The following is a 24133-nucleotide window of genomic DNA, read 5'->3' as shown; positions in this document are numbered from 1 at the left end:
CTTCTTTCATTTTTAGTATAATAATTTGCCTTGTCACACCTTTTACCTTTTAACTTATACACATAGTTATACTTTTTTCAAAAAAAAAAACTTATACACATAGTCTCGTAAAATGTAATATATAAAAAACATATTTAAAAAATCTACTGATCATATGCTACCATTATTTGGTTGTTTGAACAAAAAAAAATTCATGTTCTTGCATAACTATGTATGTTGTGATATGATGTAGGTGAAAAGTAAATATATGAAAGTAAAGTTAGTGATACGAACATGAGCCTATGTTGATTTATGCCACAATTATTTGGTTTTTGGAAGATCAATGAGCATAAGCATACACGGTCTTTGTATGCTTACGTTGTAAATGAGTCGGATACTTTTTTTCTTATGTCTGAAATGATATGGAACTCGTTGATTTAAGAGTGGTTCAGCTTTATATGATCTAATTATATTAAGAGAATAATCAAAAATATTATAAAAATGTTACTGGTTAGGTTTAACTAATCTATGTTGGTTAAAATTTGGTTTAATTTAAGTTGGTAGGTTGCATTGTATAGGAGGTATGATATATTCTAGCAACAACTATGAAAGAGTCCAAAATTTAAATAAGAACTTTAAATAGTAGATAATTCCTAAATTAATAGATTAGACTAGTGAACCTTTTTGTTATAGAATACGTATGCAATCTATATTGAATTAATTTGTAGAAGTTGGACATTATTATTTCACATATCGGTCAATTAAGACCTCACTGAATTCTTTGGTAGTTCTTCTTACTGAAATGATACAGCGATATTAAACAGAAACTAACCCATCATTGATAACATGTTTCGGAAGGACGGATTTTCCAAATTACTATACTTGTGAAGCTGATAAGCAGCCCCATCCCTCACTAGAATGGTAACAGACAATTTGTCACTCGAATCTTTGAAGAGACGAGCAATAAGTACAGAGTGTGAATTTCTAAAACTTCACATAACCCTGAAAAATGAACACGCTACAAATGTGCTTTCAGAAGTAACAGCTAAGCAAAATAGAAAGTTCACCGCATCGTAACCTCAAAATTTGAAACATAAACACAAAGCATTTAGGAATAACGAGGATATAGATAGGAAAGTCTTGCAAGGAAAAGAGAGAAACAGAGTTCAACGATTATTCAAAAGAGGCTTACAATGCCTCAAACACACAAACCATGATAAGTTTTAAAGAAAACGAGACTAAAAACGCAGACATTGTTGATTTTTGATAAGACAAAGGACGAGAGACTTAAAAACCACCACGGAGACGCAACACCAAGTGAAGGGTCGACTCCTTCTGGATGTTGTAGTCGGCAAGGGTGCGACCATCCTCAAGCTGCTTTCCAGCGAAGATGAGACGCTGCTGATCTAGAGGGATCCCTTCCTTGTCTTGGATCTTGGCTTTCACGTTATCAATGGTGTCCGAGCTCTCCACCTCCAGTGTGATGGTCTTACCAGTCAAGGTCTTGACGAAGATTTGCATGCCTCCACGCAGACGCAACACCAAGTGAAGTGTAGACTCCTTTTGGATATTGTAGTCAGCGAGAGTCCTGCCGTCCTCGAGCTGCTTTCCGGCAAAGATCAACCTCTGCTGGTCTGGAGGGATACCCTCCTTGTCTTGGATCTTAGCTTTGACATTGTCAATGGTGTCGGAGCTCTCCACCTCCAAAGTAATGGTCTTGCCGGTCAATGTCTTAACGAAAATCTGCATACCACCACGGAGCCTGAGAACGAGATGCAAAGTTGACTCCTTTTGGATGTTGTAGTCAGCGAGAGTCCTGCCGTCTTCAAGCTGCTTGCCTGCGAAGATCAACCTCTGCTGGTCCGGTGGGATTCCCTCCTTGTCCTGGATCTTAGCTTTGACATTATCGATGGTGTCTGAGCTTTCCACCTCGAGGGTGATCGTCTTTCCGGTGAGAGTCTTAACGAAGATTTGCATCTGCAGTACACAAAAGCCAAGATTAATAATCTAAATTGGGCAAGACAATCACAGATCTACCAGAGTTCATGGTAATTCTAGAAGAAAACAACACAACGACGCATAAACAAGACGGAGCCGCCACGAACCCTAATTGAAAACCTAGATCCGACGAATAAGAAGAAGACTGATCTATCGGTGAAAACCAATCGAAATCAATGAATAAGAATAAGAATCAACCGCGATCGAAAGAAACAACAACTGATCGTGGAAACCCTAACAAGAAATCAGAAAATCTACCTTGACTGTTATTTGCGATTTGAGAGAGGATTGAAAAGATTGTTTTTCTTTTTTCTTTTGATTTGTTTGAGAAACTGAATTGTGAGGGAGAAGAGGTCTTTGGGTTTATCTTTATATACTAGACGACTCGGTCTAAGGCGGCGAAGCAATGACGAGTAATAGCTTGACACGTGTGAGACGCGGCGAGAAAAAATGTCAAAGCTCTCGTCTCTTCTAGAAGTTCTTTTCGTTTTCCTTTCTTTAATGCGATTAGGCATGAGCATTCATTCTTTTGTGTTTCTTTTTTTAGGTGATGATTATTTTGACCTTTTTTTAATGCAGACCATTAATATTCAACACAATCTGCCTGCAAATTTTTATTGTAAAGAAATTTGTTGATCTGCAAAATGTAAGGAAAAAAGGTGGGAGAAATGCAGATGACCAATCATGTAGATTTTGTTTTTTTCTCCTTATTTCTTTTTGTAAATAGTTTATTTATCTCATTTCATTTATTTTTTAAAGAAAACACCAAATCTTTCATAATCATTGTTAGTATCCTCATCTCTCTGATTCTTAAGAGATAATTATATTGATTTTTTAAAGTTTATCTTTGATCTATTAAGAAAGATTATATAGTTACGATTCAAAAGTTGCCCAAATTTTGTTATCATATTCTTTTTTATTTGTTTTTTTTATTGAAATATTTTTCATGTGCTAAATACAAAGCACAAGTTAAAATGGACAAAAGGGACCACTACAACCATAAAATTCCATATTATTGAAATATTAGACAACCAACGAGGTTCACCCAAAGCCACATAGGATTGAAATCTATCCTAAACCACAACACTTTGAACTATTAAACGGGCAACTCTATTAGCAGCATATTTGGCTCCACATTCAGTGCTGACATTTTCTGACCTAAGCTTGTTAGTTTTCCTTCACTGTCTATGGCTCCAAGCGAGTTCAAAAACTCAGTATTCTGAGAGTTGTTCACCTGACAGAAAATTCATGTAAGAAAAGTACAAGAATAACTTTCGCTTTGCATTCCCTTGGATCAGTTTGATCTTTATGGCTTTTGGAAAGCTTATTGAATAGACTTTTTGAAAAAAACATATGTCTCTTTACTTGAGACAAAACCAAGTTGACTCACAAGTATGTCCACGAGTTGAGCATGAGACCTCATCCTTCTAACTGCATCTGGGAGTATAATAACTAATTAAAGAACTTTGCACCCACAATCATTTCTTCCATAATCTAACAAAAACATTACAAAACAATCTCTAGAAAGTTTGAAGTGTGGATTTCAGAATCCACAATCATGTCTGAAGATTGATTGGTGTAAGGTTCTTAATCAACTTACCATAACCAGAGATGAAACCATTTGGTGTGGCTATGTGAATTACTAGCTCCCAAAGCAAAGAGAGAGAAACCAGAGGACACTAATGAATGAAAAGTCACAAGTTTGTTCTTTCTCACACCATGGGAGATTCGGGGGTCCGGTTTAACACGGAAACTGTTTTTAGCAGTGGTGGTGGCATGTGCCGCTGCTTCAGGTGTTGGCTCAAGGAGCTTGGTTCGATGCGGTCGTTCATGGCCTTTACGATGCAGTCTCTCTCTCTCTCTCTCTCTCTCTCTCTCTCTCTCTCTCTCTCTCTCCCTCTCTCCCCTTAAGTCCATGTTCATCCATAAAACTCAGTCGACAAGTTTCTCATGGCGTTAAGCTCCAGTTTGTTATTTGGGCTGTATGTTCATGTGCTCACGGCATTGGCCATTCGTTCTTTGGTTCTCGGAGTCAAGGTTTAGCGAAAAAAGTTGAGACCCTTTTGGTCTGCGAGTCTCCGTTTTCTTTTGGCGAGACCATTCGTTGGTTCGTTCATGGTAATGTTGTCTGATTACTAAATTGTAGGTCTAGGTTCTTGGTTTCTTCTGGAAGCGGTTTCTTACCATTGGTGAGTGGTAGATCTTCGGATCCTTCTTCCTTACTCTGTTTCTCACGGAAAACTCGAGCTTCTCCGTTGTTGGGCGGTTTTCACTTGCTATATGCCTTTTAACCTCTTTTCTTTATCTGTTTACCTTCCAATGAAAATGACGATTGGAAGCTTCGAAGAGTATTTAGGGTACAAGCTACTCAGGAGGCGGCATGGAATAATCCCGACATCTGAGGAAAGGAGGTTAATCTTAACACTATAACCTCATGCCTCCGTTGGTCTCTCATACTGATGTAGCAAAGTCGATACAGCTCCAAAGGCAAGATATTTTCCATTGGTGTTTCTGAAGACGATACCAAAAGAGGAACGAACGAAACATCCTCAGTTTCTCTTGTGGTCCCTATTTTACTTCATGTCTCATATAGCTTCTTGATGTCGGATAGGATTCATACATGTCTCGGCTGAATTGTGGCTTTTCCTAAGCAACTCTTTAGGTTGCTTGTAGCGAGGGCTCATTCTCGGACCTCGGTAGTCCAAATGGTCTTTTGGCTCTATGGAGTGTGTTTTCTCATCTGTTGTTTCTTCTTTTTCTTTTGTGTGTTATTATTTTGTGATAAATTTTTAAAAATACAATTTATGAGTTTTCTTTTTATTTAATATTCTTAAATAAAAAAGTTTTTTTAAAAATATTATTTTATTGAATTTCACTTATGATTGTTGTTCTGTGATAAAAAAAACTTTTTATTTATATTGGTGAAATATTCTCATTGGTTAAGTTGTCTTCTTTCTGTCAGTAGACCTTATTCTCTAACAATTTCATAAACATCAATATGTTATTCACTTCAAATTTTAAAAATTCATCTGAATCTCCACTCCAATAGTATTAGACTATCTCCGATGTATTTAAGCTATATTTTCTTTTTTGTCATTTAAATCACGAACTTTCAAATTTGGTTAAAAAAATATGAAATTTCACTTGGACCATTTAAAGCACCAACTTTCATTGACAAGTCATTTTAGTTATAAACTTCCATTGACCATATCATTTTAGTCATATCGTTAGTCAATAATTATAGTTGACTAACAGTAGGCCTAAAATGACTTTTAAAGTTGATGAATTTTTTTTTGCCCAAATATAAATTGTCTAACTTTTATAATAAATTATTTAGTAGCTAGAATTTTTTTATAAAAATAAATATTGTATAAATAAAATATAATTCTTATTATTTTCTTCAAATGAAAATTTAAATAATTTTCATTATGTTCTAAAATAGTTAGTTAACATATAGTTTAATAATTATTTATTAAAAAATTATAATGAATAATTATGTCAGTTTGTAACTATTCATAGAGTTTAGATTATGTTTCATAATTTTATTTCCAAAGTTGATATCTTTTTTTTACAAATTATATAAATAATTTTTATTATTAGTGTTATATTTATCAATATATATTTTCAATATTTAATATAAAATCTTTTGGAAAAATGTTGATTTATATTTTTGCCGAAGAGACATCAACATTGACAATAAAATTATGAAACATAATCCAAACTCTATGAATAGTTACAAAACTAACATAATTATTCTTTATAATTTTTTTAATATTTAATTATTAAACTGATGATATGTTAACTAACTATTTTAAAATATAATGAAAATTATTTAATTTTCATTTGAAGAAAATAATAAAAATTATATTTTATTTATTAATATTTTTTTAAAAACAAATTCTAGCTACTAAATAATTTATTCTAAAAGTTAGATAATTTATATTTAGGCAAACAATTATCAATTTTAAAAGCCATTTTAGGTCTACTGTTAGTCAACTATAACTGTTGACTAACGATAAGACTAAAATGATATAGTCAATGGAAGTTTATGACTAAAATAGTTTATCAACGAAAATTAGTGCTTTAAATGGTCCAAGTGAAAGTTCATGTTTTTTTCAACCAAATTCGAAAGTTCGTAATTTAAATGACAATTTTTCTCTCTTTTTTTTGTCACGGGCTATACTTTTCTCTAAAATAGAGAATTTATATAATAGAGAGGTAATTTACTCCAATATATTTTTCTATAATAGCAATCTTCAAAATATAAAGTAAAAAATAGAGATTGTTATTTATTCCCCTAAATATAGAGGAAAAAATAGCAATCTCTATTTTAGAAAAAAGATATAGCAATTGTTTGGAGTGAAATTGACTCTTAGTAGGCATAGCAATAGGTTATAATGTCAATCGGTTCCTCACAAAATAAGCATAACCACACCCATGAAGTCTGATGTCTATAGCTTTGGAGTATTGGTTCTAGAGATTATAAGCGGCAAAAAATGCAGTAGCCTTTACCATATTGATGAATTTTCTGGAAATTTGGTCACACGTGAGTACATGATCTTTTAAGTTACATGTGTGTGTGTCCAATTAAGACAAAACATATGAACTTTGTTTATCTCTCGTGTTAGGCTTGGAGGCTCTGGAAAGCCGGATCACCACTAGAACTCGTGGATCCTACCATAGTAGATAGTTATGAGAGTGATGAGGCTGTTAGATGCATACATATTGCACTATTATGTGTGCAAGAAGATCCTACAGATCGTCCAATGTTGCCAGCGATCATTATGATGCTCACTAGTAGCTCAGCCACTTTACTTGTGCCTCGAGCGCCTGCAACTTGTGACTCTGTCTCTAACTGTTTGGAGTCTACCCAATCTAAAAGCAGATCTATTCCTGGTTCTATCAATGATGTGACCATTTAAGCTCAAGATCCTCTTTGAAGAGTTGTCTTATCTAGATTCTGGAACACTAATAAACCCATGAAAGTACCAACATAGTCTCATGTTTCTTGGCACTGCTCTACATAGTATAAATCATTAGTTTATAATTTTAATAGAACTATATAGTTACAGTGGGATCTTTTAAACTATTATTAACTTATTATTTTATTGATTTTGAAGTTATTGAAGTTTTCTCTTGATATGTCTCGATGATTTACATGAGTTAAATAGCTAGAGCCGTTACACAGAACAGAGAAACAATATGATCTATACAAGATCCTAATCTGAGAAAATCTAGTAACAGAATATGGTATATCAGATTTGTGTCATATTTTAAATCGGTATAACTTTAAATTGACAAAATTTATCAATTTATTGTTTTTATATCTATACTATTATTTATGAAGTAATTTTGCTTAGTTGTCAACTTCTCCTTGATTTTAGGTTTTTAATGATTTTAAATTTAGTTTTTGCTTAGTTGTTAACTTCTCCTTGATTTTAGGTTTTTAATTTTGTTTAGTTGTCAACTTCTCCTTGATTTTAGGTTTTTTATTTCAGGCTATTACCATAAATCATTTTATCTAATATAAATGTCGATAAGAAAACTTTTTTACCAAAAACAGGCTTTATATTTATATTCAGCAATTAATCAACTAATATAAACATTCATGAATATAACTAAGTTGGGATAAACTTTAATATAAACTCAAATATTCATTCAATAATTTTCTAGATGATAACGACAAAGAAAACCATAATACATTACATTAAGGAAAATAGCAATATAGATGCCGACTCTATAATTATACCGTCCGTGGCTATGTAGCTATATATATGATAGTTTCTTTCGTTAATGTCACTCTCAAATTAAACACACAAATCACAAAGCTCCTCAGCAAAAAAAAAAACAATAACTCGCCAACTATGTCTTTTCTGAAAAGAAAACCTGCTTCTCTGGTTCTTATTGGCGATATTGATCCAGCTAAAGATTGTTACAAGATTAAAGTCAAAGTGTTAAAACTTTGGAATACATGGAAAAATTCAAAAATCATGTCAATTGAATTGGTGTTGGTTGATACCATAGTAAGTATTGTATTTTTCATTATTAATTTGCATTAGTTATACTGTTTAGCATTAACAATCTTCTCAATTTCTTGCAGGGAACAAGGATTCATGCTTCTATTGATGAACGTTCTCTTGGTAACTTTCGATCTAAGTTATCTCAAGGGGATTCTTTTATTCTGAGTAATTTCACCATTGGTGATTATACCACAGAATATAGAACGAATCCTCTTCCTTTTAAGATTAACTTCTATAGAACAACCAAAATTACTTCTTGTGATGATTTTCCAAAAGAGTTGCCAAATAATTATTTCAAAAGTTTTAAAGAAATATTAGATCGTCAGTATGAAAAAGAAATCTTAATCGGTGAGTTTTCTATATCATTGTATTTTTATTGATGTGTCCTTATTTATATTCTCTTTTTATCTGTTCATTATTCTAATGTTTTGTGTGTTTAGATGTTATTGGTGAAGTTGTGAATGTCGGACCTTTAGAAGATCTTGTGGCAAAAGGAAAATCATCAACTAAGCTAGAATTAACAATCCGTGACATAACGTAAGTTTTTCCAGCTCTTGCTTTTATATTATATTATTTTAATTTTGTGAGCTACGTAAGTTTTTTTAGCTCTTGATTTTATATTATACTATTTTATTATTATGACCTTAAACTGTTTTGTATTTTTTTATATTTAGTGACACACGTTTAACATGTACGTTGTGGTCTGGGTATGCAAAGCAAGTATCAGATTTCTTTAAATCTAATGAAGCATCATGTATTGTATGTGTTGCTCGATTTGTTTGTGTGCGAGAATTCAGAGGTATTTTTTCCCACATAACATTAAAATTGCTGATAATATGTGATATTTATTTGTTTTGTGTTCAAAAGAAAATATGATATTTATTTGTTGTTGTTTTTTGTTGATCTTTTAGGAGCCATTACTGTTTCTAATGTATTCAATGCTACTGAGATTCTTTTTGATCCACAATTACAAGAAGTTCTTGACTTCAAATCCAAATTGCCTAATGATGATTTGGTTATTACTAGAGAAGATTTTGATCCAAAATCTACACCTCTAAAAATAGATTTATACGATGAGTTTTTCATTAAGAATCCAATAAAATCTATCCGTGCATTGAATGCATCGAATGAGGTATGTTCTACTTATTAGATATTTTGGTTATTACAGCTAAATAATGTCGACTGAAATTACTGATTACTTCTTTTTATATAAAATTCTTTTGTTTGTTTTTATAGGTGGGAAAATGTGTTACACTTTGCAAAATTGTTTCCATTGAAACCACTCCAAAGTGGTATTTTGTTGCATGCCGTACCTGTAAGACGACAGTCCATCCATGTGAAGATGATCTTGATGATGATAGTCCACCTTTGTTTCATTGTAGCGGATGCAATAGAAACGTCTCTAATGTTGTGGCTAGGTATTTTGTGTTTGATATAAAGTCTCAGATATTATTTTCGTCAATATATATAGATATTTAAAATTCAACGTTGATATTTTTTTTTGTAATCGTTGTAGGTTTAAACTTGTCCTTTGTGTTACTGATCATACGGGAGAGGCAGCTAGGTTTATTCTTTTTGATAATGTTGTTGTCCCCTTTCTCCATAGAACTGCTATGGATCTTGCCGAAGAAGTTGCGGAGGTATAATGTTTGTTTATAAATTTTATACTTATTATAGAATCTTTATTTTCAGTTTGTTTATTTAATTTTTCTTTTTTTGTTTATTTTGTCTTCTATAGGAAGACGCATCTCTTCTACCTTTGCCGCTGATCAGACTTATTGGGAAAACATATATTTACAAGCTTAATATATCAGCTGATAATTTGAGGAGTCGTAAAGCATCCTTTAAAGTTGATATAATTTCTGATGATGAAGATTTGATTAGTAAGTGGGTCACTGAAGGTTATACTCAGGTATTTGTGTTTAAAAACACACGTCTATAAATTTTCTTCTTGTGTTTGTTTATGAACCTTTATATTTTTTTTTCCCTGGTATTTATGAACCTTTATATATATTTTATGTAGATGTTTTGATTATTTATTTTCTGTATTTTAGGGTGGTTTGTTTATGGATTGCCAACGTGTTTTGGAAGATTCAGCTGAAGCTTCGCAACTTGATGGATTAAAGCGTAACAGTGATGCTTTTGATCGTGGACACTTGGATGTGGGGACAGATGGAAATACTAAAAAGTTGAAGAAGACCAAAGAATAATTTTAAATTTAGATTTGTGTTTTTTTTTTTAAATTGATAGGTTTTTTACGTTTTAGATAATTTATTCCTAGAGTGTTTGTTATGGATTTTTTCAATTCTGTGTTGGTTTTTGAATAATATTTTAAATTATGCCTCTTCAATCATTTATTTGATCATTCAAATTTATATCATATTAAATATGTTATTATTATAAATGTGAGTAAACTATAGGAAAAATTACTTCTAACATGGTTAAATAAATACTACATGTATAACCAAATAAACGTTTAACAAAAAAAACCATTCTATATTGGAAGAAATTAATTACTGCCAAATTTTAGAAAAAAAAAAGAAAAATCATATATTTTCTTTAACCAAAATGTATTATATAAAAAGTTAATCTGAATCTATAAAAATCTATAATACTTAAAAATAATAGTAATGATAATAATGATAATAATGATCAAATCAGTATATAAACATGAGTAAAATATAGGAAAATTTACTTCTAACATGGTTAAATAAATACTACATGTATAATAAACTCGAAATTATCAAGTTAATTTATAATTAACTCCGAATATAAAAATTAATATGAAAGAGTTAATTAGTCATATATTTTCTTTAACAAAAGGAATTATACAAAAAGTTAATCTGAAGCTATAAAAATATATAGTACTTAAAAGTAATGATAGTAATGATCAAATCAGTATATAAACATATTTTGACAATCTACGTACTTATAAAAATAATGATATAACATAACCTTCTTTTATTTTAGTTTGTATTTAACAATAGATAATGTCTAAGTTGTTTTTATCCTAATCTATGTCATATTATAACAATATGCCGACTCAAAGATAGGATATATATTTCTCAGCAAACGCTTGATAATAGACACAAAACTTCTCAGCAAAAAAAAAAGGAAATAACCAAAGTTATGGGTCCAAGAAAAACACCTCTTACATCTGCAACAATTAAGCTTCCAGCTTTTACTAGACGTATGTGACTGTTATTTTGATTTTATACATAGTTGATTAACAAAATATACGTCTTTAACAATTGTAAGCTTTTCAATAGGTGTCACTACAAAAGCTCATGCTTATGCTCCACCGATACCAGTGCAGTGTTCTATTACGGGCCATATTGATAAAAAGAGGACAAGCAAACTTGCAAGAAAGAAAAGAATGAATATTTTGAGATATAAGAGATCACATAAGCATTCTCAAGCGACTGGTATGTTTTTAAATTTTAAATTTAATATAATATATTACTCCATAAAAATAAGGTTCTAATATAATATATGAATAAATTCAGATGTTTTGGAAAAACCAGAGGATATAGATGATTTCGTTTGTTTTGTGGCCACGGATTCAGAATCCGATGAAGATGAAAATCATGTAAACCGCAATCAAACTAATGTCCATAGGGTTCATCGGAAAAGAAAAAATATTCACTCAGATATATTACTCGATGAAGGAGTATTTGCTCCCATAGGTCTCACCGATAATGGTAATTATTGGTTTCTTTTTCTAAATTCATTATGCATGTTATATTAAATATTAATGAAGTTTTATCAGGTTATTATGACTAGGGGTGGGCAAAATATCTGTAAATTTTGATTCGATCCGTTATTCGTTCCGATTCGATCCGAAAAATCCGAATATCCGTAACTTAACGAATCGAAGCAAATACTAAAATCCAATATCCGTCAAAGACGAAGCAAATCACAAATACTAATATTTTTAGAAACGGATATCCGATCCGATCCGTTATATACATATATATGTATACATGTTTATAAAATTATATAATATACATACTTTTATATCTTTATATAAGTTTTATAATGTTTTTATTTACTAAATTAATTATTTAGTTATTAAAAAATTTGAAAGTATGTAATTTTTTATAAAAAAAATAATGAAATATTATTATTTTATTTCAGATTTTCTTCTTTTTCTTTTATTTTTCTTTATTTTTTTAATTTTTTATTATTTTTTACGGATCGAATCGGATATCCGGAAAAAATTCGGATATTCGCGGATATCCGATGTTCCGGATATCCGAAAAGTTACGGATCGGATCGGATCGAAAAATCGAATATTTGTAAGACACGGATCGGATCACGGATATCCTTAAAATTCCGGATATCCGCTCCGTGCCCACCCCTAATTATGACGATGGCGATCCGTCCTACATGTGTGATTATTGCCAAGCTTTTATGTGGTTTGGTGAAAGAATTAATAGAAGATTAACAGGTGTCAAACCATTATTTACTTTGTGTTGTCATAAAGGAAAAGTCAAGCTACCGCTCCTTAGAGCACCACCTACTTCATTGCTGAAACTTCTTTACAACAAAGGTGAAATGAGAAATCACTTCCGAGAATTCATAAGAGCGTACAACATGATGTTTTCTTTTACTTCACTTGGTGGTAAAATCAATAATTCCATTAATAATGGTGCTGGACCTTATTTATTTCAACTATGTGGAGAAAATTACCACTTGATAGGAGATATGTTGCCTGGACCTAACAAGAATCCAGCGTTCCTACAACTCTATATACACGATACTGCAAATGAGATTTCCAATCGAGTGGCTGTTTATGGGTAATTTTTTTTTTTAACTTATGCATTTACATATTCAGGCATCTAATATGTTAACCTAATTTTTAATAGGAGTACCGGTTCGACGGAGAAAATCAAACGACAGATTGTTGAAATCTTGAAGAATATGTTGGATGCTAATAATTGTTATGTAGGTGCCTTTCGATCAGCACGTGAGAGACTAGAAGTTGCTGGTGCTGGTCGGCCTATGAGGTTGGTTCTCGCAAGTGGAAGGTCTACAGATGGTAGAACATATAATCTTCCAACTGAAAATGATGTAGCAGCTTTGATTCCTGGGGATTTTGAAAAATCAATGGAAAACAGAGACATTATCCTTGAGAGTAGTACCGGGAAATTACAAAGAATAAGTGAACTGCATCCAGCTTATTTGCCCTTACAATATCCGTTGCTGTTTCCCTTTGGTGAGGATGGTTTTAGATTGGGCATAGACATCGGTTTCCTTGATAAGAAAGGGAGGAAAAGAAAAACGATAACCATGCGTGAGTTTTTTGCGTTCCGTATACAAGAGAGGTTTGGTGAATCACCGATCATTTTAATGTCTGGAAGATTGTTTCAACAGTTTTTAGTTGATGCATACACTATGATAGAATCAAATAGACTTCGCTACATTTGGTTGAATCAGAAGAATCTCCGATGTGAACACTATGATAAGATTGTTGATGCTGTGGGCAAAGGAAAAGGTGATCTATCTGAACAGGGTAAGAGGATCTACATACCATCTTCTTTTACAGGAGGTAAAAGGTACATGATGCAACACTACTTGGATGCTATGGCCACATGCAAGTATTATGGTTACCCAGATTTTTTTATAACAATAACTTGCAATCCCAAGTGGCCAGAGATAACACGATATCTGCAGAAACATGATTTGAAAACAGAAGATCGTCCGGATATTTGTTGTCGTGTTTTTAAGATGAAGCTTGACAATCTGGTTGATTATTTGATGACGGGAACAGTCTTAGGTGCAATCAATTCTGGTAAGTGTTTGAAGTAATTATTATTGCATTTTTCATAATTATCATTACCTTCGTGAAAATTTAGCTTTCCTTTTTTTTTAACAAACTTTGGTTTTCTTTTTGTTTTTAGTGATGTATACGATAGAGTTTCAGAAGCGAGGTTTGCCCCATGCTCATATGGTAGTTTTCTTGAAACCAGAATCTAAGTTACCGACAGGAGATGATATTGATCGGTTTATAAGTGCTGAGATACCAGATAAAGACACTGAGCCGTATTTACATGAAATAGTTAGTGATCTGATGGTACACGGTCCATGCGGTGCTGCTAATAAGAAAAATGTATGCATGCAAGAAGGCAGATGCACCAAATTTTTCCCAAAGTCTAATAGCAATATTACAAAAATTGATGATGGTGGTTATCCAATTTACAGACGTCGAGAAGATAACAGGGTGATCAGGAAGAAAAACTTCGATTGTGATAACAGATATATTGTTCCTTATAACAGCAACCTATTGAAGCGATACCGAGCACATATTAACGTTGAGTGGTGTAACCAAACAAGATCAATTAAGTATCTTTTCAAATATATAAATAAGGGATCAGATTATGTTAGAGCTTCAGTTGAGAGTGAAGATGGTAAAGAAGAAGTAGAGGACGAGGTGAAAAAATATTTTAGTTGCAGGTAATAATTTACTTATCTTATTTTTAATAGACTATATATTTGTCCGCTTCATAATTATATAATGCTTATATGGAAGGTACATATCTGCGTGTGAATCCACTTGGAGGATTCTTGCTTATCCTACACAATATCGCTCAACGCCGGTGACTAAGCTTTCCTTCCATCTGCCTGGCCAACAATTTCTTGTTTATAATGAAGATGATCCAATAGAGGAAGTGATATCTAAATGTTCTATTAGCCAGTCAAAATTTTTAGCTTGGATGGAAGCAAACAGAAAATATCCAGAGGCACGTGACTTGACATATGCTGATTTCCCTACCAAGTTTGTGTGGGTCCTGAAAACAAAGGAATGGAGACCACGTGATAGAGGATTTGCAATAGGGAGGATTACTTATGTGCCGCCGTCGTATGTCCAGGCATATTATTTAAGAGTTTTACTCAATATAGTAAAGGGTCCAAGAAGCTTCGAGGAGATCCGAACGGTTAAGGGGATTGTTTACCCTTCATTTAAAGATGCATGCTATGCTTTGGGTTTGCTTGATGATGATAAAGAATATATTGAGGCTATTAAGGAGGCAAGTTTATGGGGTTCTGGGAAGTTTTTGAGAAGATTATTTGCTGTGATGTTGCTCTCTAACAGCGTTGCAATGCCAATCAATGCATGGGAGGCAACATGGAATATACTAACAGAGGATATTCTTATAAGGAGAAAAAGAAAAGCAAAGAATCCAAGTATGTTATATATTCTTTTATTATCTTATTACGTAGTCCCTTGCATGTGGAAATAAATCTCTGAATTTACCTTATTTTGTGATTAAAAAATTGCAGATTTCACACTATCCAGTGACCAGCTGAAGAATATTGGTTTGGCTAAGATAGAGAAATATCTGCGTAAGAATAATAATTCTCTGTCTAACTTTGAGAATGCTCCTGTGCTAGATGAAGAAGCTATTGATAAAGATAAAAATCATCTTATATTAGTGGAAAAAAGCTATGATCGGGAAAAGTTAAAAGAACTACATACCAAACTCATGTCTACTGTGACTGACGAGCAGAAGGGAGTCTATGAGACAATCATTACAGCAGTTGAGAGCGGTGTTGGTGGTATGTTTTTTCTTTACGGTTTTGGCGGTACCGGTAAAACCTTTTTGTGGAGTCTTTTGGGAGCTGCTCTTCGATCGAAAGGTTTGATTGTTCTAAATGTTGCATCGAGTGGTATCGCATCGTTGTTGTTACAAGGAGGGAGGACAGCTCATTCTAGATTTGGGATACCAATTGCTGTTAATGAATGTACAACTTGCAATTTCAGTGCGGGATCGCATCAAGCAGAACTAATCAAAGAAGCTAGCCTCATCATTTGGGATGAGGCTCCTATGATGAGTAAGCACTGTTTCGAGACACTTGACAGGACTATGCGTGATATTCTTAAATGTGATAAGGTCTTTGGAGGTAAAGTTGTTGTCTTGGGGGGAGACTTTAGGCAGATTTTACCAATTATCGTCAATGGTGGTAGAGAAGAAACTGTTTTATCTTCCATAACCTCTTCCTATCTATGGCCCAGCTGTAAGGTTTTAGAGCTGACAAAAAATATGAGGCTTACAAGAGATGTTCATGGCGATCAGTCGAGGGAAATTGAAGCTTTCTCTAAATGGATTCTCGACATAGGAAATGGAAAGATAAACGAGCCAAATTCTGGAGAAGTGGAAATAGATATACCTGATGATTTACTGATAACTCAATGTGAGAACCCCGTGGAGGAGATTGTAAAAGACGTATACGGTATTAGTTTTCCCGACGAGCGCAACCCCAAATTTTTCCAAGGAAGAGCGATACTGAGTCCCAGAAATATGGACGTTGATATAATTAATGACTATATGTTATCGCAGCTACCAGGTAATTCTAACATAATTTTCTAAGAAGTGAATGTATTATTACTAAAATAGTGTTCATGTTCTGTGTTGTGCTCATTATTTTTGGGTATCCATTCATTAGGTGACGAGGAAACTTATCTAAGCTCTGATAGTATTGATACATCAGACACAAGCAAAATAGACGAGATGGTTTATACTCAGGAGTATTTGAATAGCATTAAGGTTTCAGGATTGCCTAACCATGAGCTGAAACTAAAGATTGGTACTCCTATCATGTTGCTTAGAAATATTGATCCTATTGGTGGTTTATGTAGGGATGTCCAAACGGGTTTTCACTACCCATTTACGTCCAAGCCCATTTAAATTTTCTGTCCATTTAGAGCCCGTTTAAGTAATAATATTAAATGGGCTTCGCCGGGTTTGCCCACCTTTGTCCATTTAAGTAACGGGTTTCAATGAAAATAATTGGGCAGCCCGTTAAGCCCGTTTAACTTTTTTTCTCTTCTCTTGTTAACGACGTCGTTTCTGGTGTTACATCTCTAACCTTTTTTTTTTGGGATCGTTCTTCACTTCTCTGCCTCCTTTCGAGATATCAAACTTATGATGCAGATAGATTTCAGGTTTCATTCATTTTATGATGCATATAGGTTATGTTCATTTTTTTTAAAGTAAACGGGTTTTTAACAGGCTTTAAATGGGTTTGATGTTAAATGGACTTATATAAATGGGTTTTAAATGGGTTTAGTTTAAACGGGCTTTAAATAGACATCTATTAAACGGACTTGGACATATATGGGGTTGGACGTAAACGGGCCGGGTAGCCCGTTTGGACATCCCTAGGTTTATGTAATGGAACAAGACTGTTGGTCACTCAAATGGCCAAACATGTTATCCAAGCTAAACTTATAACAGGAAATAATGTTGGTGAGAAAGTCTTGATACCAAGAATGTTTGTTTCTCCTCCCGAAGCAAGATTCCCGTTTAGAATGAGACGTAGGCAGTTCCCTGTTGCTGTTGCTTTTGCGATGACGATAAATAAAAGTCAAGGCCAGACTTTGCAAAGAGTTGGATTGTTTTTGCCAAAACCAGTTTTCTCACATGGTCAGTTGTATGTTGCAGTTTCCAGGGTAACGTCAAGAGATGGATTAAGAATTTTGATCACAGATGAGAAGGGAATTCCACAGAAGAAAACCTTAAATGTTGTTTATAAGGAGATCTTTCAAAGTGTTGAATTGTCAGACTGATACTACTCATCTCTTTTATGCCTCTGTTTTATATTACAAGACTCTGCTTTTGTTTTACAGTTAAGTCAGTTTTATTTTTGCCTTAGGGTTTCTATTTTACATTACAATACGATCTGATTTGGTTTTTAGAATTAAGTCAGTTTCACTTGGGCTTTTACGCTTCTGATTTTATATTACAATGACATGATTATAAATTACAGCTGATATGGTCTTAAAGTTGATTTTATGTTTTATTTTAATAATTAAAAAATATTTGGTTTATGATCGAAGGTGATTTTCTTGAGTATATAAAGATGTTTGTGATTTAGAAATAAAACGAGGTACTGAGCTTAACCAAAGTATAATCGAAACATAAACCAAATATTTTTACAATTGATTTAATTGACTTTTTACAATTGGTTTAATTGTTTACCTGAAAACGTTTTACCCAGACAAAGCATGTAGATATTGTTTTCGAAAATATTAGGTGTGCGTGAGGCTATGAGAGCAATATAGAGGCAAATAGAAATTGGTTTTCCTTGCATGTTCTGAATTCAGCTTTGAATTGGAGAAAGGTAAAAAGTGAAACACAAAAGTACAAATGTGACAACCATATACAAAAATGAACTCTTCAACTAAAAAAATTAAATTACATAAGAAATTGGCATATAAATAATTTAATAAAAAATTTCAATAAAGAGTGAATATCTTTTAACTAATATTTCTTTAGGTAGTGGTGGTGGCCGTCACGGTCGGCAGTGGTGGCCTCGACGGATGAATGCTTACATTACAAATAACTGAAAGATGGATAGATCTGAAGTACAATAGAAAAAGGGGATAGATCTGAAAAAAGGATAGATCTGAACAAAATTAAGGAGGGATAAACAAGAAGATAGAAGAATTACCATGAGTTTACAGCAGCAACAATTCTTGAGCAAAAAGGCAGAGACAAGAGACACAAACAAAGTAATGAAATATTTCCAAAAAAAAAAATCAGAAAAAGAGAGAGAAAGAGAAGAACTCGAGAAAGAGACCAAAAGACAAAAAAGAAGGAACAAGAAAGATAAGAGAAACAACAAATAAAAAGAATCTGTCCCTTGGGCTAATTTCTCCAATATCTTGATAATGAAAAGCCCACAATGAATATAATATGAGATGCTCTAATGTGGTCCATATTCTAAAGCTTAGTTTTAAATAATAATACATTAAAAATATTATACATTAATTATACACCCTGATAAATAAAAAAATACAACGAATATGTTAGATTTAATATTGTTTGATATATAGTTACCGCACAGGGTGCGGGCAATTGCCTAGTATACTATTATTTATAAAGTGATTTGACTTATGTGTCAATGTTCTCCATGATTTTAGTTAATTTTGTTTATTTATCATATTTTATTAGGTTTTAGTTAAATCATTGATTCATTATTTGTTTTTAGCTAAGTCATTAATTTATTAATTTAAAAAAATACTCTTAATGAATTTTATATATGATCAAAAACGGATTTTATTTAATAATATCAAATTTATATGTTATATTAAAATTTAGTTAGTTTTTCTTATTTGTTATATTTAGGTTTTGGACTTTTAGCTAGGTTATTGATTTATTATTAGTTTCTAACTGATTCACTAATTTATTAATTTAAACAATACCCTTAATGAATTTTATAATTAAAAACGAATTTTATTTTAATAATATTAAATTTATATGATATATTAAATATTAAATAATTGAGAGTAAAATATATATATATATGTATAGTTATCAAAAACTAAAAAAATAAGATAATTCTTATATATATTGTATGAAAACAATACTTTTACTACAAAATTTAAAAACAATTAAGATACGTAAAAAATATAATTAAATATTAGCCAGCAAAAACATTTATCTATACAATTATTTGAGAAGTGGATTTTCCTATCTATCATATTCTCCATGATTTTAGGCAATTGTATTTATCTGTCATATTTTAATGATTTTGATTATGAATCATCAATTTTTTAAAATAATATTATTAAAATTTTGTAAAATACTTAGAAATAATAATTATACAATTCCAAATAATTTACTCCATAATTTAGGTAACTTTATTTACTTGTCATTTTCTAATGATTTTAACTGTTGAATAATTAATTTATAATAATATTTAAATTTTATAAAATAAGTAAAAATAAGGGTTATGATAGAATTCTAAATATTTTACTTCATATTTTAGGTAATATTTTTTATTTATCATTCTTTTATGATTTAACTCATGAATCATCAATTTAAGTTTATACAACTATTTGGATTTTATAAAATAAGTATAAATAAGAATTATTGACAGAATTCTAAATATTTTGCTCAACCCAATCTTTAAAATCATATTTGTTATAGGATATATAGTGTAGTATGCATCAATTAATTTGTAAGAGCTTTTAATTAGTGAAAACATTATAATATGTATTACTATATAATAGTTGTATATTATTAATCAAAACTTGAAAGTTTTTCATAATTCTGAAACAAATAATTCCAATAACTAAGTTCCGAGGTTAATTTCATCTATTATAATTAAGTATAACACTTATTATATCCTTAGTACATGTATAAATATTTAAATAAATAGAAATAAGAGTTATTAGAATGTAATTCTGAATATATATTAATCTAAATTATTTTATGTATTATATTATATTAAATATTCTACTTGAGACAGTTTTTAAAGTTAGAGAACATAAAATAAAGAGACTGAAGATTCTATAATACTAAGATTTTTTTTTAGGTTCATTTTCTAAAGTGGACACGGATGTTTACTAACCAATAAATTTTTGTTATTTTATATTCATTATTTTTTTTAAATGAAACAAAATATTTGCCGAGTTATATATGTTTATTAAAATAAAAAAAGATAAAATAATTAAACAAAAATAATAGAAGTGCCAAAAAAGATATTAAAATTTTTTTTTAACGTCATCACTAAAATTCTAAACTCTAAATCCAAAAAATTAAATCCTAAACACTAAACCCTTGAATAAATTCTAAATCCTAAACACTGAATCTTAAAAATATTAAACCTTTAAATAAACATTTTTGGATGGCTGATTCCTGTCCACAGGAAATTGTTTGTTTTGTAATGCTTTGTCTCTTGATGAATAAGAGCAACTCTTGAACTGGAAGATAACCGATCATAGTCGCTAAAGAATCACTTGAGACATGAGTTCTGTAACACAACACTACCAACTATACGCTGCTAAAAGACTTATTGGCAAACACATCCTTCTTCGATACCAACCTTTAGCATGGAAACTAAACTGGGTATCATTGGAATTTCAAGCAAAGAAACACACATGAACGTATACGCAAAAAACATGAATAATAAAAAATCTTAACCAATTCGACTCTTGATGACAGTAACTAGCAATCATATCATATATGAGTAAAGAGAGAAACGAGGATAATAAAGCAAAGACGATCTGCAATAGAGAGATTTGTCTTTTATAGTTTTCAAGTATTATAAAGGGACATTACAAGGCCCCAAAAGGAAACAGCAAGACTTCAAAAACGATAACAGGGACGCAAAGTATTAGAAACACCGCGCAGACGTAACACCAAGTGAAGGGTTGACTCTTTCTGAATGTTGTAATCAGCCAAGGTGCGACCATCCTCAAGCTGCTTGCCAGCGAAGATGAGACGCTGCTGGTCCGGTGGGATCCCCTCCTTGTCCTGAATCTTGGCCTTGACGTTGTCAATGGTGTCGGAGCTCTCCACCTCCAAAGTGATAGTCTTCCCGGTCAGTGTCTTAATAAAAATCTGCATACCTCCACAGAGCCTGACAACGAGATAAAGAGTTGACTCTTTCTGGATATCGTAGTCAGCGAGAGTTGTCCCATCCTGGAGCTGCTTTCCGGCAAAGATGAGACGCTGCTGATCAGGAGGAATACCCTCCTTGTCCTGGATCTTAGCTTTAACGTTGTCAACGGTATCAGAACTCTCCACCTCCAACGTAATGGTCTTGCCACTGAGCATCCGCACAAAGATCTGCATACCACGACGACGGAGACGCAACACCAAGTGAAGTGTAGACTCCTTTTGAATGTTGTAGTCAGCGAGAGTGATCCTGCCGAGCTGCTTTCCGGCAAAGACCAACCTCTGCTGGTCTGGAGGAATGCCCTCTTTGTCTTGAATCTTGGCTTTAACGTTATCTGAGCTCTCCACCTCCAAAGTAATAGTCTTTCCGGTTAGGGTTTTGACGAAGATCTGCATACCACCACGGAGCCTGAGGACAAGATGAAGGGTCGACTCTTTTTGGATGTTGTAGTCAGCGAGAGCACGCCCATCTTCAAGTTGCTTCCCGGCGAAGATAAGCCTCTGCCGATCCGGGGGAATGCCTTCCTTGTCCTGAATCTTCGCTTTAACGTTGTCGATGGTGTCTGAGCTTTCCACCTCGAGGGTGATTGTCTTTCCCGTGAGAGTCTTAACGAATATCTGCATCTGTAGTAAACGAAATAATCTACTGAGTAAACAAGATAGATAGGCCACGAATAACTCAAACCCTAGCTAATCGAACACCTAGGTCGACGAATCAACCGCGATCGAACACGAAAATAACAACTGATCGATGAAACCCTAATAATATATCTACCTTGATCGTAATTCGCGATTCTAGAGAGTTTTGAGATGATTGCTTTTTTTTTTTTTTTTCTTTCGATTTTGAGAAACTGAATTGGGAGGGAAAGGAGATCTTTGGGTTTATATATTTATAGAAAACCTAAGGCGGTGGTGAAGCATTAACCAGTAAGAGCTGGACACGTAGGAGATACCAAAAAGAAGTCGAAGCTCTCGTCTCTTCTACAAGTTTTTTTTTTTTTTTTTTGAACTTGTCTCTTCTACAAGTTCGTGCTTTCATTTCCATCTTTTTTTAAATGCGATTGGGCAAAAAGACCATTCTCTTGTGTTTCCCTTTTAAAAGCTTCTAGGTCCGCTTGGGGATAAAGATTTCAAGATTTGAAGACTTTAAAATTATTTAAAGTTTCTAAAGCCAATCATTTTATCAATCACACTATAGGTTTCCTACAATTTTTCAAGATTTTTTTACTCACAGAGACATTTTTTAAGTTTAGTATTATATGTTGGAACTCGTTTTTGACAAAATGATTTAAAACCATTTTTGATAAGTTTTCAGACAAAGACGTTCGTCAAAATAATCAAATGTTCGGCACTATAAAGTAGTGTATTTGTATGTCAAAAATGCCTTCCTGCTGCTGCAGTGTCTCAAGTGATGGTTACAGACACTAGTTCCCTTTCTTCTCTGTTTGCTGCTTATTAGAGACCTTGGTCCCGGTATTTAAACTTTATTTGACATCAAGACGCAGGAATAGCAGAACCACATAACTTCAACCTTCCAAGTCAAGCTTTCTAAGTTCAAATTTCCATCTAAGTATCAATCATTCACTATAACCCGGAGATTAGATCAGCACCAACTCCCCCGATTCCTAATTTTGATGTTCAGGTGAGCTTACTCACTTTCAACCGACATGCCCTCCCTCTTAACATGTCAAACTGGTCTTCGCACTAAATCATTCGCAGGTAGGTAATGACGACGCTGTCAATGATATCCCAGGTTATGAGCTGTTAGAACTTACACCACTGATGGTGTTAAAGTTGTGTCGTTCTGATCAGCGTTTTCTTCGGTAATAATTTGCTAATTGAAGTCCACTCAGGAGCGCTCACTGAACCACATGAGCTCCCTGTTATACCTGAGATGCGCTCAGAGGAATCCTCAGAGGTGGAGTGAGGACGCTCTTCCAAGGAACCACATAATAATTAATATTCAAAGTATAGGAGTGTAAACACTGCTGTGGACTTTGACTGCTGCTCTACTATCCAGTTTTTTAAAAAAAAATACTCATCTAGACAAATAAATAGTACTTCTCTTCAATCATTGCTTATAGTTGGTTCTGTTTTGTTTCTTTTTAACACACCAAGTGGATTTTTAGGGTTAATTACAGACACCCTGGATGATGAGTGGGAGTTCAAAAGATACTCAACGGACAGTAGTGTTTACTGCTGCAAATTAAGTACATCAGGAATACCATTAGTCATTGAGTGGTTACATAAGAATAGACCCAAACTTCATAACCGTATCATAACTTCCATAACAATTAATTTAGAAACACTTTCCAGGTTCAACATCCATCTCTTTCTCTAGCTATGGTATAAAAAACCCCATTAAATAGGTGAAGGGGTCTCCTTCCAATAACATTAGCACACCAACCAGACTTTCTACACTAACCTTCATTTTAGTTCAAATACATAGGTATTGGTAACAGTTAGTAGTGGGTAAAGCTGCGAGGCAACCTGGGAAACAATTGATAGCCCGTAAGATCTTCAAAACAAAGTTGCTCCTGTCGACAAGTGGACCAAATGTTTTTTTTCTGCAGGCACTTGCCTGAGTTGATATATAATTATTTGAACGCACACCAAATATTAGCCAAAGTGTTGTTTACTTAACCGGCAATCCGCGTGTAGGGCGGACAAACCCTAGTTGATTATAAGAAAGAACTACAAATCATTAATGAATCACTCAAAATATTA

General features: G+C 32.8%; 1 protein-coding gene and 1 long non-coding RNA gene across 3 annotated transcripts; both read right to left on the bottom strand.

The window, feature by feature from the left end:
• Nucleotides 1–1086: 1086 nt before the first annotated feature.
• Nucleotides 1087–22258, bottom strand: LOC108826778 (polyubiquitin 11). Of its 2 annotated transcripts, XM_056993857.1 has the most exons (3): nt 22182–22258; nt 21755–22030; nt 1087–1908 (listed from the first exon to the last, which is right to left on the bottom strand). In XM_056993857.1, exons 2-3 carry the CDS (start codon nt 22028–22030, stop codon nt 1267–1269), a joined length of 918 nt encoding a protein of 305 aa, XP_056849837.1. In that variant the 5' UTR covers nt 22182–22258; the 3' UTR covers nt 1087–1266. The 2 variants fall into 2 exon arrangements, with proteins under 2 accessions (XP_056849837.1, XP_018455639.2); XM_018600137.2 differs by lacking the exons at nt 21755–22030; nt 22182–22258 and adding an exon at nt 2236–2387 and having other exon boundaries at nt 1087–1956.
• Nucleotides 18061–18723, bottom strand: LOC130499611 (uncharacterized). The gene is made up of 2 exons (XR_008938504.1): nt 18453–18723; nt 18061–18361 (listed from the first exon to the last, which is right to left on the bottom strand). It is a non-coding gene; the product is annotated as an uncharacterized LOC130499611 (long non-coding RNA).
• Nucleotides 22259–24133: the final 1875 nt, after the last annotated feature.

The sequence above is a fragment of the Raphanus sativus genome, chromosome 9 (assembly GCF_000801105.2).
Source record: "Raphanus sativus cultivar WK10039 chromosome 9, ASM80110v3, whole genome shotgun sequence".
Taxonomy (NCBI): domain Eukaryota; kingdom Viridiplantae; phylum Streptophyta; class Magnoliopsida; order Brassicales; family Brassicaceae; genus Raphanus; species Raphanus sativus.
Note: the sequence above shows the minus strand (reverse complement) of the source record. Positions and strands in the feature narration are given on the sequence as shown.

Coding starts and splice junctions, on each gene's coding strand:
- LOC108826778 (XM_056993857.1), bottom strand. CDS start 22,030: ATGCAGATATTCGTTAAGACTCTCACGGGAAAGACAATCACCCTCGAG. Junction 1,909..21,754: donor GAAAGACTATTACTTTGGAG/GTGGAGAGCTCA, acceptor ATCACCCTCGAG/GTGGAAAGCTCAGACACCAT.